This window comes from Megalobrama amblycephala, linkage group LG5 (genome assembly GCF_018812025.1).
Source record: "Megalobrama amblycephala isolate DHTTF-2021 linkage group LG5, ASM1881202v1, whole genome shotgun sequence".
Taxonomy (NCBI): domain Eukaryota; kingdom Metazoa; phylum Chordata; class Actinopteri; order Cypriniformes; family Xenocyprididae; genus Megalobrama; species Megalobrama amblycephala.
Genome location: NC_063048.1, coordinates 36,964,399 through 36,975,996, shown reverse-complemented (window position 1 = coordinate 36,975,996; position 11,598 = coordinate 36,964,399). Strand labels below are relative to the sequence as shown.

General features: G+C 40.6%; 1 protein-coding gene across 2 annotated transcripts; it reads left to right on the top strand.

Moving 5' to 3' along the window:
• zbtb42 (zinc finger and BTB domain containing 42) lies at positions 1-4,812 on the top strand. Of its 2 annotated transcripts, none has more exons than XM_048192142.1 (2): positions 1-187; positions 1,172-4,812. In XM_048192142.1, exon 2 carries the CDS (start codon positions 1,189-1,191, stop codon positions 2,563-2,565), a length of 1,377 nt encoding a protein of 458 aa, XP_048048099.1. In that variant the 5' UTR covers positions 1-187; positions 1,172-1,188; the 3' UTR covers positions 2,566-4,812. The 2 variants fall into 2 exon arrangements, with proteins under 2 accessions (XP_048048099.1, XP_048048100.1); XM_048192143.1 differs by lacking the exon at positions 1-187 and adding an exon at positions 204-874.
• Positions 4,813-11,598: the final 6,786 nt, after the last annotated feature.

Sequence of the window (11,598 nt, the reverse complement as noted above, 5' to 3'; positions counted from 1 at the left end):
CACTGGTGTTATCGCGAGACTGGACCATTAACAACCTGCTTGACACACACACACACACAAACACACGCGCAGCGCAGAGTGCTTCATGCGCACCAGACACGAATCGCGCTGTGGAATAGAAACGGAGACTCCAACAACATCTGGACTCACACCATGAGCGCACGCGGGTCCATCTGAGGACACGACAGTGAGTATGAGCTTTGATGTGGACTTACACGCAGCTGAATGTGACACATTGTATCAGCGCGCGGCGCGTTTGATCCGCGAGTTCCGCTGCCGCTCCTCACGAGATCGGAGTTTAGAATGTAAAATCCGAGCGACATCGGCTTAGGAAACGTGTTGGCGTTGATTAAAGAAGACGCGTAAAAGTTATGCGTAATACCGAATGCGCCGCTGTCCTGCTCGAGCGCTTTACTCGAGTTGGTTTTAAAACAAAAGTGTCCTGTCACGAGCTCGTTCGTGCTTCAGAGAAACTTTAATATCAGTGCGACGCACGCGCCTGCCTGTCTGGATCATATAATTATAACGCGTTAAAACGCATAAAGTCAGAGAAGTTTGAGGTTCCTCAGAGGAACATATGGCATAAAGACACAGCTGGAGATTTGAGGCTGATGTCAGAGCAGCTGACTCTACCAGATCTCACACACACACACACACACACGCTCTTTCTTTCCGCTCACATGGACGGTAGATCGGCAGCGTTCAGTCTCGGAACGGTTCTTTTCTCTTAGTTGATGGCGTTCGTCATGTTTTAGCTGTGTTTTCCTGCTGTTTGGAGATGCGAGGTGTTGTCTGCGCATGACTGGACTCATTCGCTGCTGCTGTTTGATGGGAAGCTCAAGCTGAACTTGTCTGAGCGCTGATACAGAAGAGGGTATGTTGATGCTGGCATTAGTTTAACAAGAGCATAACAGGTTGCTTTACTATCTTGACAGCTGATGTTCAGCACAACTTGGTTTTAATGTGCGTTCTTGTATGTTGAATTAGATTTTTCTTTCTTTGAACTTGGAATTGCATTAGATGTGGACTGAAACTTAAAAGAAAAAGCAGCTCGCAAGTTGTGCGTTTCTAACGCGTACTTTTGTTCGTCTCCAGCGGCCTGTAGATGCGTCGTTAAGTGAATGGCTACCCAGCGTTTATTTAACATCCAGTTTTTCCTGTTTTCCGGCAGGTTCCCCGGGCATAAGAATGGAGTTCCCAGACCACAGCCGCCAGTTACTGCAGTGCCTGAGTCAGCAGAGACGGCAAGGTTTCCTCTGCGACTGCACCGTGCTGGTCGGGGAGACGCGATTCAAAGCGCACCGAGCCGTGCTGGCCTCCTGCAGCATGTACTTCCACCTCTTCTACAGGGACCAGCTGGACAAAAGGGACGTTGTGCATTTGAACAGCGACATTGTGACGGCGCCGGCTTTCGGCTCGCTGCTTGAATTTATGTATGAGGGGAAACTGGAGTTCAGCAGTCTGCCCGTGGAGGACGTCCTGGCCGCCGCCAGCTACCTGCACATGTACGACATCGTCAAAGTGTGCAAGGGAAAGTTGAAGGATAAGGAGGCGTGCGACGGGGCCGCGCTTCAGGAGGACGCGCGCGCAGATTGCGACGGGCAGAAGGCGAACGGTCACCCGGACCTTGTAGGTGTCAATTATGTGTCAGCAGAGGCCGAGGCCTGTGTCCGAACAGCTGGAAAAACAAAAGCCGATGTCAGTAGTTCAGCCGTCCCCGTGTCCCAGAGGTCCCGGGCGTCGGATGACACGGACTGCGCGCTGGATTTGTCTTTCAAGCCTCTGTCGAGCCGAGACGCCTTCCACCCCTCCTACGTCTCGGGACAGCTGGCCCTCGACAGCCAGCAGCAGGGCACCGAGCCACTTGTTAAAGACGAACATGACTTGCTGTCAGAGCAGGAGGACGGTGATCCGGTGAGCCCGGAGAGCCGGCGCTTTGGGAATAGCGCCAGGAGCTCTGTGGTGACAGGGTTCGCTGAACTTTTCCCCGGAAACAAGGCCGCCGCCGCCCTGCTCCCTCCGGAGGACGATCTGATGGAAGTGGAGGAGGAGTTGCGCGTGCGTTCGGAGCGCCAGCTCGGAGACAGCGAGGGCGAGGACGAGGACGACCTGGCGTCCTCGGACATCTCCACCTCCAGCGGGGTTCTCCTCCCGCCGGGCGGGCGACAAGTCTGCGTGTGTCCGCTCTGCAGCAAGGTTTTCCCGAGCCCGCACGTGCTGCAGCTGCACCTCAGCTCGCATTTCCGGGAGAAGGACGGCGTGCGCGCCAAGCTCTCGCCCGACGGATCCGTCCCCACCTGCTCGCAGTGCGGCAAGACCTTCTCCTGCATGTACACGCTCAAGCGGCACGAGCGCACGCACTCCGGCGAGAAGCCGTACACCTGCGGCCAGTGCGGGAAGAGCTTCCAGTACTCGCACAACTTGAGCCGGCACGCCGTGGTGCACACGCGGGAGAAACCGCACGCCTGCAAGTGGTGCGAGCGACGCTTCACGCAGTCGGGAGATCTGTACCGCCACATACGCAAGTTTCACTGCGGCCTCGTCAAAACGCTGGCTATTGGATAACCGAAGCTCGCGATGGGGCTTTTGTGAACGGGTTTAAAACGGGCTGTTATCAGTAATAATAATCATAATATCCAGTATTTTTGCAATTGGCAGAAAAATTTGTTTATTGACACAATTGTGTCTCCAGCAATCAACAATTTGGTGCACTTGGGACTTTGACATCTCATATATAGATATACATACACACACACACACACATACATGCATATTATATATATATATATGTGTGTGTGTGTGTGTGTGTATATACACATGCAATGCACTGATAAAACAGTTCTGCAGCTCCGTCCAGAAGATTTGGTTTCATATCTGATGTAATTTATTACAAATTACTTGATCATGATTAAGTTTTGAAGATGTACTGTATGGTTGATGATTTCATTGATTTGTGCATACACTCTCACACACACACACCTGAAGTACAGACAGGCAGATTTTATTTATATAAGCTGTTACAGTTTGTTATGCAGAAGTTTTTGTGCGCTTTTTGTCTCCTGAAGGGCTTCGTCACCGGAGGTTCTGCACTTGCCAACATTTAAAGTGACGTTTATTTGCCTTTTAAAGCTACTGTCGGTCATTTTTCTTTGATTGCTAGAGACGTTTAGTTGTGTCCTCATGAAGAAGACAGAATCAACCCTCATCGATCACAGCGTCTTGATGGCGGTCGGAGTTTAGAAGGAGATTATACTAATACCTGAAAAACATCTTTATTTCACTAACATCTACTTTGTTTTGATTTGTTATACATCTCTGCAAACGGACGTATGGTTGAACCACTGCTGACCGAACGGACGTGAGGTCGTGTTTTCCTGAACGCTTCACTCGGACAGATTGTTTATGTAGTAACAATAACTAGCACTAAAAAAGAAATCCACGTTATGCTGTACGTTTCATCGGTCCTGATAAACTTGATTAGTTATTTATTAGTTTGTTTTTTTGGTTCAGGGTTTACTCTAGACTTGACATTTAAAGCATAGAAGATGATTGTGCTGATATTTGCTCTCTAATATTGGGATAATCGATCAGTTGCTGTATGTGAGTACCTGATTTCATCATGCTTATCGAATGAAGTTTGACTATCAAGCACTTCTGTGATAGATACAACACTCATATACTGTAGGCTGCTATTTCTAACTGTGTATTTATTGTAAATATGTATTTTATTTATCAGATCCTTGTCTCATTTCGTCTAGAATATAGTATGACTGAACTCTCTGCAGTTGCAGCTGTAGCCTGACATTAAAATCGCTGTCCTCGTTTCCTCGTTTCTGAGGGAAAGAACTGTTTGGTTCACAAGCACAAACATCTGAATGACCTGAAGACTAATAATCTACCTGAAAATGACATTTCATACATATTAAAGCAACCGTGCATCTCATTGTGTCGAGGGACGTGCTTCGTTTGTTCACTCTCGATCCTTTATTGTGATCGGTGTTCTTGCACGTTTGTTGGACAAATCTACTTTTGTTTGTTTGTATTTTCAGTTTTGTGCAAAATTATTGATACACTGGAGTTTGTGAGCAAGTAAATCCTTAACAGAAGATTTCACATGCTGGTGATTTAGCTGATTTCAGTGAATGTTTTTATACTCTTTTCTCTTTATTTTGATGTATTCACAAGATACACGAATGCAATAATAACTTATAATCATGGACCGTGAGAAGCGAGAATGATTCGGTCTGTTTGTAAACACATATCACGCTACTTTACTGTCAGATTTTCAGTGACAGTAATAATGATTTAAAGATGACAGGTGTGCGTCTGTATATGTACATTAATACTGGATTATTGTCTTCTAAGGTTCAGACTGTGAAATTGTATAATCATAAGTAATATTTATTGGTTTGTTTCTTGTGCAGAATTTTACTGTATCTCAGAATTTTGACTTGTAAAATGAAAGATGATACTAAGTTGAGACTTTTTAATAGACTTTGTAGAAGTGCCATTAGATGTAATATAATTTTTTGATAAACAAAAAACATATTTTATAGGAAACAAAAGCTTCGTTGTGAGTCTTTTAGTGAATGTAGATGACAATCTGGTTGATTTTGAATTTGCTTGGAATTCTTTGGTAATTTATTTTGATTTTCTGTTTGTGTGCGCTTGCTTTTTTTCTTTCTTTCTTTCTTTCCTTGTTTCTTCTTCGGACACATTTGACTTTTGTGCCCGTTTGTTTGTGCTGTGAAGATGTGACAATCTTTATCTTTATTTAGCTTAAGCGTAGATTAAACAACATTTTCTGTGGAATTATTGTGTTTGTCTTTTTTTTTTTTTAACAATGATGCTCAAGCAACAGTGCATGAGTGAATCTTTACAATGATCAAAAACCTGGACATTTCCAACACCTTTAAAATTGCATAGAAAAGGTATGAAAATTGCAAAAAATCTAGGAAATTTTGATACACTTTAAAAAATATTTTCATGATTTATCACAACATTTTTTTTCTTTTGTAAAATCAACTTCAATGATTAATTAGGTTCAGATAACATAATATTTTGAGTTTCTGTTGATTACACTAATCGCCTTCATTGTATTAACTCAAATTTTTAATTTCAATGAACTCAAAAATTTACTCTAAAAGTAAAGTCCTGGGATGAGCCTTTTGGGTCATTTTTTTGTATTATTTTTCCTGTGTTTGGGTAGTTTTTGTGTTACCCAGACCCTGGGTCAGATGTAATAACCCAGGGATTTTGTTATTTATCGCGGGCTTTTTGCGCCCTCTTCAGGAGCAGCTCTGTCAAATTGGTGCATGTCTTCGGTAAAAAAAAACAGGTTTATGCATGTTTTATTTTATCTAAAAATTCATTATTGTTCTGTATATCGCTTAATTTTATGCAAAGCATCATACAGGGGCGTGATGTGAGTCACGGCATCGGTCTTGATGGAAACGCCTGATGAGAATTGCATAAAATTTTATGATTTTATTCAAAATGATACAGAATATAAATACTTAGAATGTTAAAATATGTTCTCAGAATTGATTATTTATGGACAGGTTATGGAGTCACGGCATTTTTCGGCTACGAGTGAAACGCAGGCAGCAGTCTGAAGTTATCAGTTCCCCCCGCCGAACGCGAGTCATCTCCGGCACGAGATCCAGCACTGTTACGGTGGAAATGGGACAACAGAAACTGGTCGATTACACTTGAATTACTTCTAATATTTGTAAAACGAGCTTAAATGTAGGCAATATGTGTTAAAAACGATATAAAATATGCTATAGACCATATGTAGCCCCGCCCCTTTTCAGCGCTGCGCTCGTTGTCTTTTGACTTCCGGTTTGTATTTCCACAGTGATCTTACGTATTTATGAATGAACTGCTCATTTAAAATCTTCCAGGTCTACTGACATTTGTTTAGACATCTGCTTTAAACATAACAATGCTCATGATAACTTTCATTAACTCTACAACAGGTAAATTCACTTCACCAGCTAATTATTCCTCAACAGCAATGCCATAGAAATAAACAGGGCTACCACAAAAACGGAAGTTCAAAGACAATATTCTAAAGATGGCGGCGCGCATGTTTCTCTGGTAAATAAGGTCTATAGCCTACTATAAAAAAAAAAAAAAATGAGAGGAAGTTAATCCGTAAACATTAATTCATGTATGAATTAAAAGAAAAAATAAGATAGTATTACAGTAGTATTATTCTGGGTTAAATAAACAACCCAATTTGCTGGGTAAAACATGTGTTGTGTCCTATATTTACCCAGCCCTTGAGTTGATGTTTTAACCCAGTGTTTTTACAGTGTAATTAGTTCCCGGCTTCCGCTCAGCTCAGTTATTTTATTGCTCTTTTTGAGTGTGATTTTTAACATGATTTAAAAAAAAATCCCAGGTCACTCTTAGAAAAAATGATTCCATGTGGTTCCATATAGAACTCTAGGATTCTTGACTCCATTTTAAAAACCAAAAAGGTTTGATATAAGGAGAAATGTCTTAAATCCCAGGTGAAAAAAAGTACACTTCTATAATGTACTTAAAGTGCTCTATTTTCACACACTAATTTTGTTCTTAAAATACTAAAAATTCTTCTTTAGTACTTCTTAAGATCTTGTTAAGATCATCTAAGTGTACTCAGCTGTGCTATTTTGAGACAGCATGAAATATGAACTAAAATGTGCTTTTAATATACTATCTCTGCATTTAAAAAATATATTTAGTTACCACTTGTACACTATGGGTTCAAATGTACTACAAGTAGTATCTAAATACATTTTTTAATAGTATATTAAAAGCACATTTTAGTTCATATTTCATGCTGTCTCAAAATAGTACACTTCAATGTTCTTAAAATGATCTTAAGAAGTACTAAAGGAGAATTTTTAGTATATTAAGTACAAAATTTGTGCATGAAAATAGAGCACTTTAAGTATATTATAGCAGTGTACTTTTTTTCACCTGGGTTGATTGCATAATACGTTCACATTTAATGGTTATTTCATTTTTTCTTACACATAAAGTATGTAAGCTGTTTAATTCATAAAATTGAATTAAAATTAAAAATTAATTAAAGCCAAATCCATACAATTATTGAGAACCACTAAAAGGTTCTGTAGCTGATATAATGCCCCTGACTGAACCATTTTAAGGTTCTATATAGAACCTTTTCTTCTAAGAGTGTGGAAAAGTCGTGGAAACCCATTGGGAACCAGGGATGAATGACCTCAAACGTATTTCCAAGGAGTTTCACGTCAGTCGTCTGTCGGTGTGGATTTGTGTACAGAAAACACTGCGGCTTCTCCTGAATACAGATGATATGGAAGGGGAGGGAATATCACACACACACACTAGATATAAAGCAGGTGCGGTGCAGAGTGAACCTGCAACTTTATTCCGTTTTTCGTGTTCAACTTGTTTGACTTCCTCGTTCAGCGTTTCCTCAGTGAAAGAACGCCTCCTTCGACTGGACGCTCATTTGCATTCTGAGCAAACAAACAATTCACGCAGGAGCAGGAAAAGAAATGCGTGGCTAATTCGGAATCTCAAAGCCAATTCACTGGTCATTTTCTTAGAGAGCGAGATCCTAATTATTCTCCGACTGCACATGTAAAGAAATCCAGCTGCTCGTGATGTGATTCCCATGGCCCTGCCCCCATCGAGACCACACGCTCCGAGAGAACGACCCCCATCTACCGCCGACTCTTTTGTCTGCGGTTAGTAGTTCAGTGTGTCTATTGTCCGCTCCACCTCTCAAGTTCTGCCCTGGAGCTCAGCGAACCGCTGTAGACGATACGGGTTAGACCCGGTTAAAGGGAATGACGTGTAAATAAGGGTGTGTGATGGCGCGTCTGGAAACTCTAGAATTTAAACTGGAGGCCCAGAGGAGGACTGCGGTTTATTCTGCTAACATTTCACCTGGCTGAGGTCAGTCATAAAATTAGAAAGCGGTGGTGGTTTGTGATGGGGTCAGACAGCACTGCAAAACTATGTTAGATGGTAATTATAAAACAAACCGACCCCTTTCTCATTAATATGGTACAAAAATCAAGATAATACCATGCTCTCATTTTTTCTCACTAGTGGTGTATTTATGATCTACTGTAACAAAAAAAAAAACTTAGCACCACTCAGAACACCCTAGCAACGCCTTAGCAACTACTCAGAACAGCTAGAAAACACAGATGATTATTACATTCATGCACTACACAGATGATTATTATATTCATTCACTATTGTACATATTATATTTCAAAGAATAGCAAATAGTCATAATATGGACAATGCATAAAAATCATGTTGATAACATACCTTTATGTTCGTATATGTTATATGTTTTTCTTAGTAATGGTAAAAAGCAACTGTAAAAAACCCTGTAACATCTGTAAAAACACTCTTAACAACCACCTAGCAACACCTTAGCAACCATTCAGAACACAGGAGCAACCCCCCAGCAACACTCAGAACAGCTAGAAAATGCATTCTTGTATCAACAAGCTAATAATGACCACAACACGTGAGCAAACACCTAGCAACACTTTAGCAACAACTCGGAACACCCAGGCAACCACTCAGAACACCCTAGCAACACCTTAGCAATCACTCTAGAACAGCTAGAAAATGCATTCTTGTAACAACAAGCTAATAATACTCACAACACGTGGGCAACCATCTAGCAACACCTTAGCAACCACTCAGAACACCCACCAACCCCCCAGCAACAACTTAGCAATCACTCAGAACAGCTAGAAAATGCATTCTTGTATCAACAAGCTAATAATGACCACAACACGTGAGCAACTACCTAGCAACTCCATAGCAACCACTCAAAACACCGCAGCAATGTCTCAGAACACCCTAGCAACCCCCAGCAACACCTTAGCATCACTCAGAACAGCTAGAAAATGCATTCTTATATCAACAAGCTAATAATGCTCACAACACAAGAGCAACCACCTAGCAGCCACTCAGAACTACCTAGCAACGCCCCCAGCACCACCTTAGCAATCACTCAGAACAGCTAGAAATTGCATTCTTGTATCAACAAGCTAGTAATGCTCACAAAATGTGGGCAACCACCTAGCAACTCCTTAGCAACCACTCAGAACACCGCAGCAATGTCTCAGAACACCCTAGCAACCCCCCAGCAACACCTTAGCAACCACTCAGAACAGCTAGAAAATGCATTCTTATATCAACAAGCTAGTAATGCTCATAACATGTGGGCAACCACCTAGCAACACCTTAGCAACCACTCAGAACACCCCAGCAACCACTCAGAACAACTAGAAAATGCATTCTTGTATCAACAAGTTAATAATGCTCAAAACACATGAAAAAACATCAAGCAACACCTTAGCAACCACTCAGAACACCCTAGCAACCCCAGCAACACCTTAGCAACACTCAGAACAGCTAGAAAATGCATTCTGGTATCAACAAGCTAATAATGCTCACAACATGTGGGCAACCACCTAGCAACACCTTAACAACCACTCAGAACAGCTAGAAAATGCATTCTTGTATCAACAAGCTAATAATTCCCATAACACATGGGCAACCACCTAGCAACACCTCAGCAACCACGCAGAACACCCTGCCATCCCCCAGAAACACCTTAACAATCACTCAGAACAGCTAGAAAATGCATTCTTGTATCAACAAGCTAATAATACTCAAAACACATGAAAAAACACCAAGCAACACCTTAGCAACCACTCAGAACACCCTAGCAACCCCCAGCAAAATGCATTCCTGTATCAACAAGCTAATAAATACTCACAACATGTGAGCAACCCCCTTGTTAAATGGTAATGATAAAACATCCAACCATATATTGTGCATAAATAAATATGTCAAACGTCATGTGTCCAATCAAACTTTTTTTTTTTTTTTTTTTATTGCAGAACATAAATACATACACTCTTACAATATAAATGTTTTATAAGGGTTTTGGTTTTTCACAGCGATGCCATAGAAGAGACATTTTTTGTTTTTACATGAAGAACCTTTCATTGAACAGTTCTTAAAAGAACCATTTTAATAATCTAAACAACCTTTTTATGCTAAAGAAACTTTTGTGGAATTAAAGGTTCCAGGGTTCTTCATGGAATCATCAATGCCAATAATGAAGTTTTGTTTTTAAGAGTACATGAATCTATTCATATCTTGAATATGATACAATAACAACAACATACGAGTGAAGCATAAGAAACAAATGGATACATAAATACAAGAAAAATACAGTATTAAAGTTCAATCACATCTTTAAATAAACTCTCACGAATCTGGTGATTTTATGAGGTATGAAATTAAAAAATGTTTGCTCATGAAAGAAGCATTTTGCATACATTCTAATGAAGTTGGCAACATATTCAAGAAGGGTTTTGATAATAAAGAATAATAAAAACAAAAAAACAAAAGAGTGGTTTATTTCTGCAGGGCTAAAAATAAAAGAATTCAAATCAGCCCAGAATGTGTTTCCAATCAAATTCTAACAAAACTAGATTGCAATTCATTGGTGGTTAATTCATATGAAGCCCTCATCCTCAAAAACCCTACAAAGTAAAAGCAAATTCGACCCAGACAACAATAATTATGGGAAATATTCCAAATGAATTATTCTAAATGTTCTAAATTCATTTAATGTAACATAATTTTGCATATGTTTTAATTTCTATTGATTAAAAGGACATTTAATTTTCTGCCATAAATGATTCTGGTCTCCACTTGATGTCTAATATAAAATCTGCATAAAATCAATTGAAGGACTGGACTAGACAACTAGCAAATGAGAAACAAGCACGCCATGACTAGTTGTACTCTTTGATGAGCGCGCTGTCGTCTCTTTGACTTAATTAGATGTGTGTTTTGCCCTCGGTTATCAAAAAGCTTCATGTAATTTCCATTTCACCACAGCTAGCACATTTGCATGTATTCCCCAGACGACAGGAAGTCTTTGTAGGAGAAGTGAAGTTGAAACTTGGATGTCTTCACCTCGCAAGGCCAGCGGTGGGAGACCTTGACCTCTGAACGGACGGCCGGGGACATCTGGTGCTTGGCCATGTTTATTTATTTATTTACTTCATAACAAAAGACAGGTGGTCACACTTGAAAAGGAGCGATGCAGCCTCTCTCTCTCTCACACACACACACACACACACACTCATGCACATAAAACAGGAAAATGAGCAACGCTCTGTCAGAGACGAGACCTTTGTGTCTTATATAATTAACTTCAAGTCCTCATATATCCTCTTATATCCTCAATGTCACCTTATTAGCACTGTGGGGTCATACAGTGATGGTATGAGATGTTCAGACTATGATACTTTAATAAATACCATGATATTGTATTTATGCTAGTATTCCTGTATTTTCAAGGTATTTTACAAAATACCACAGTCCTAACATGGTACAGAAATTGTGGTAGTACCATAAACTCTTTTTTCCTCATTAGTGGCGTTTCTTTGTGCTGAATGAGATACTGAAAAAAAAAAAAAGATAAAAACCACTAAGAACACCCTAGCAACACCCTAGCGACCACTCAGAACAGCTAGAAAACACATATGATTATTATATTCATGC

Coding starts and splice junctions, on each gene's coding strand:
- zbtb42 (XM_048192142.1), top strand. CDS start 1,189: ATGGAGTTCCCAGACCACAGCCGCCAGTTACTGCAGTGCCTGAGTCAG.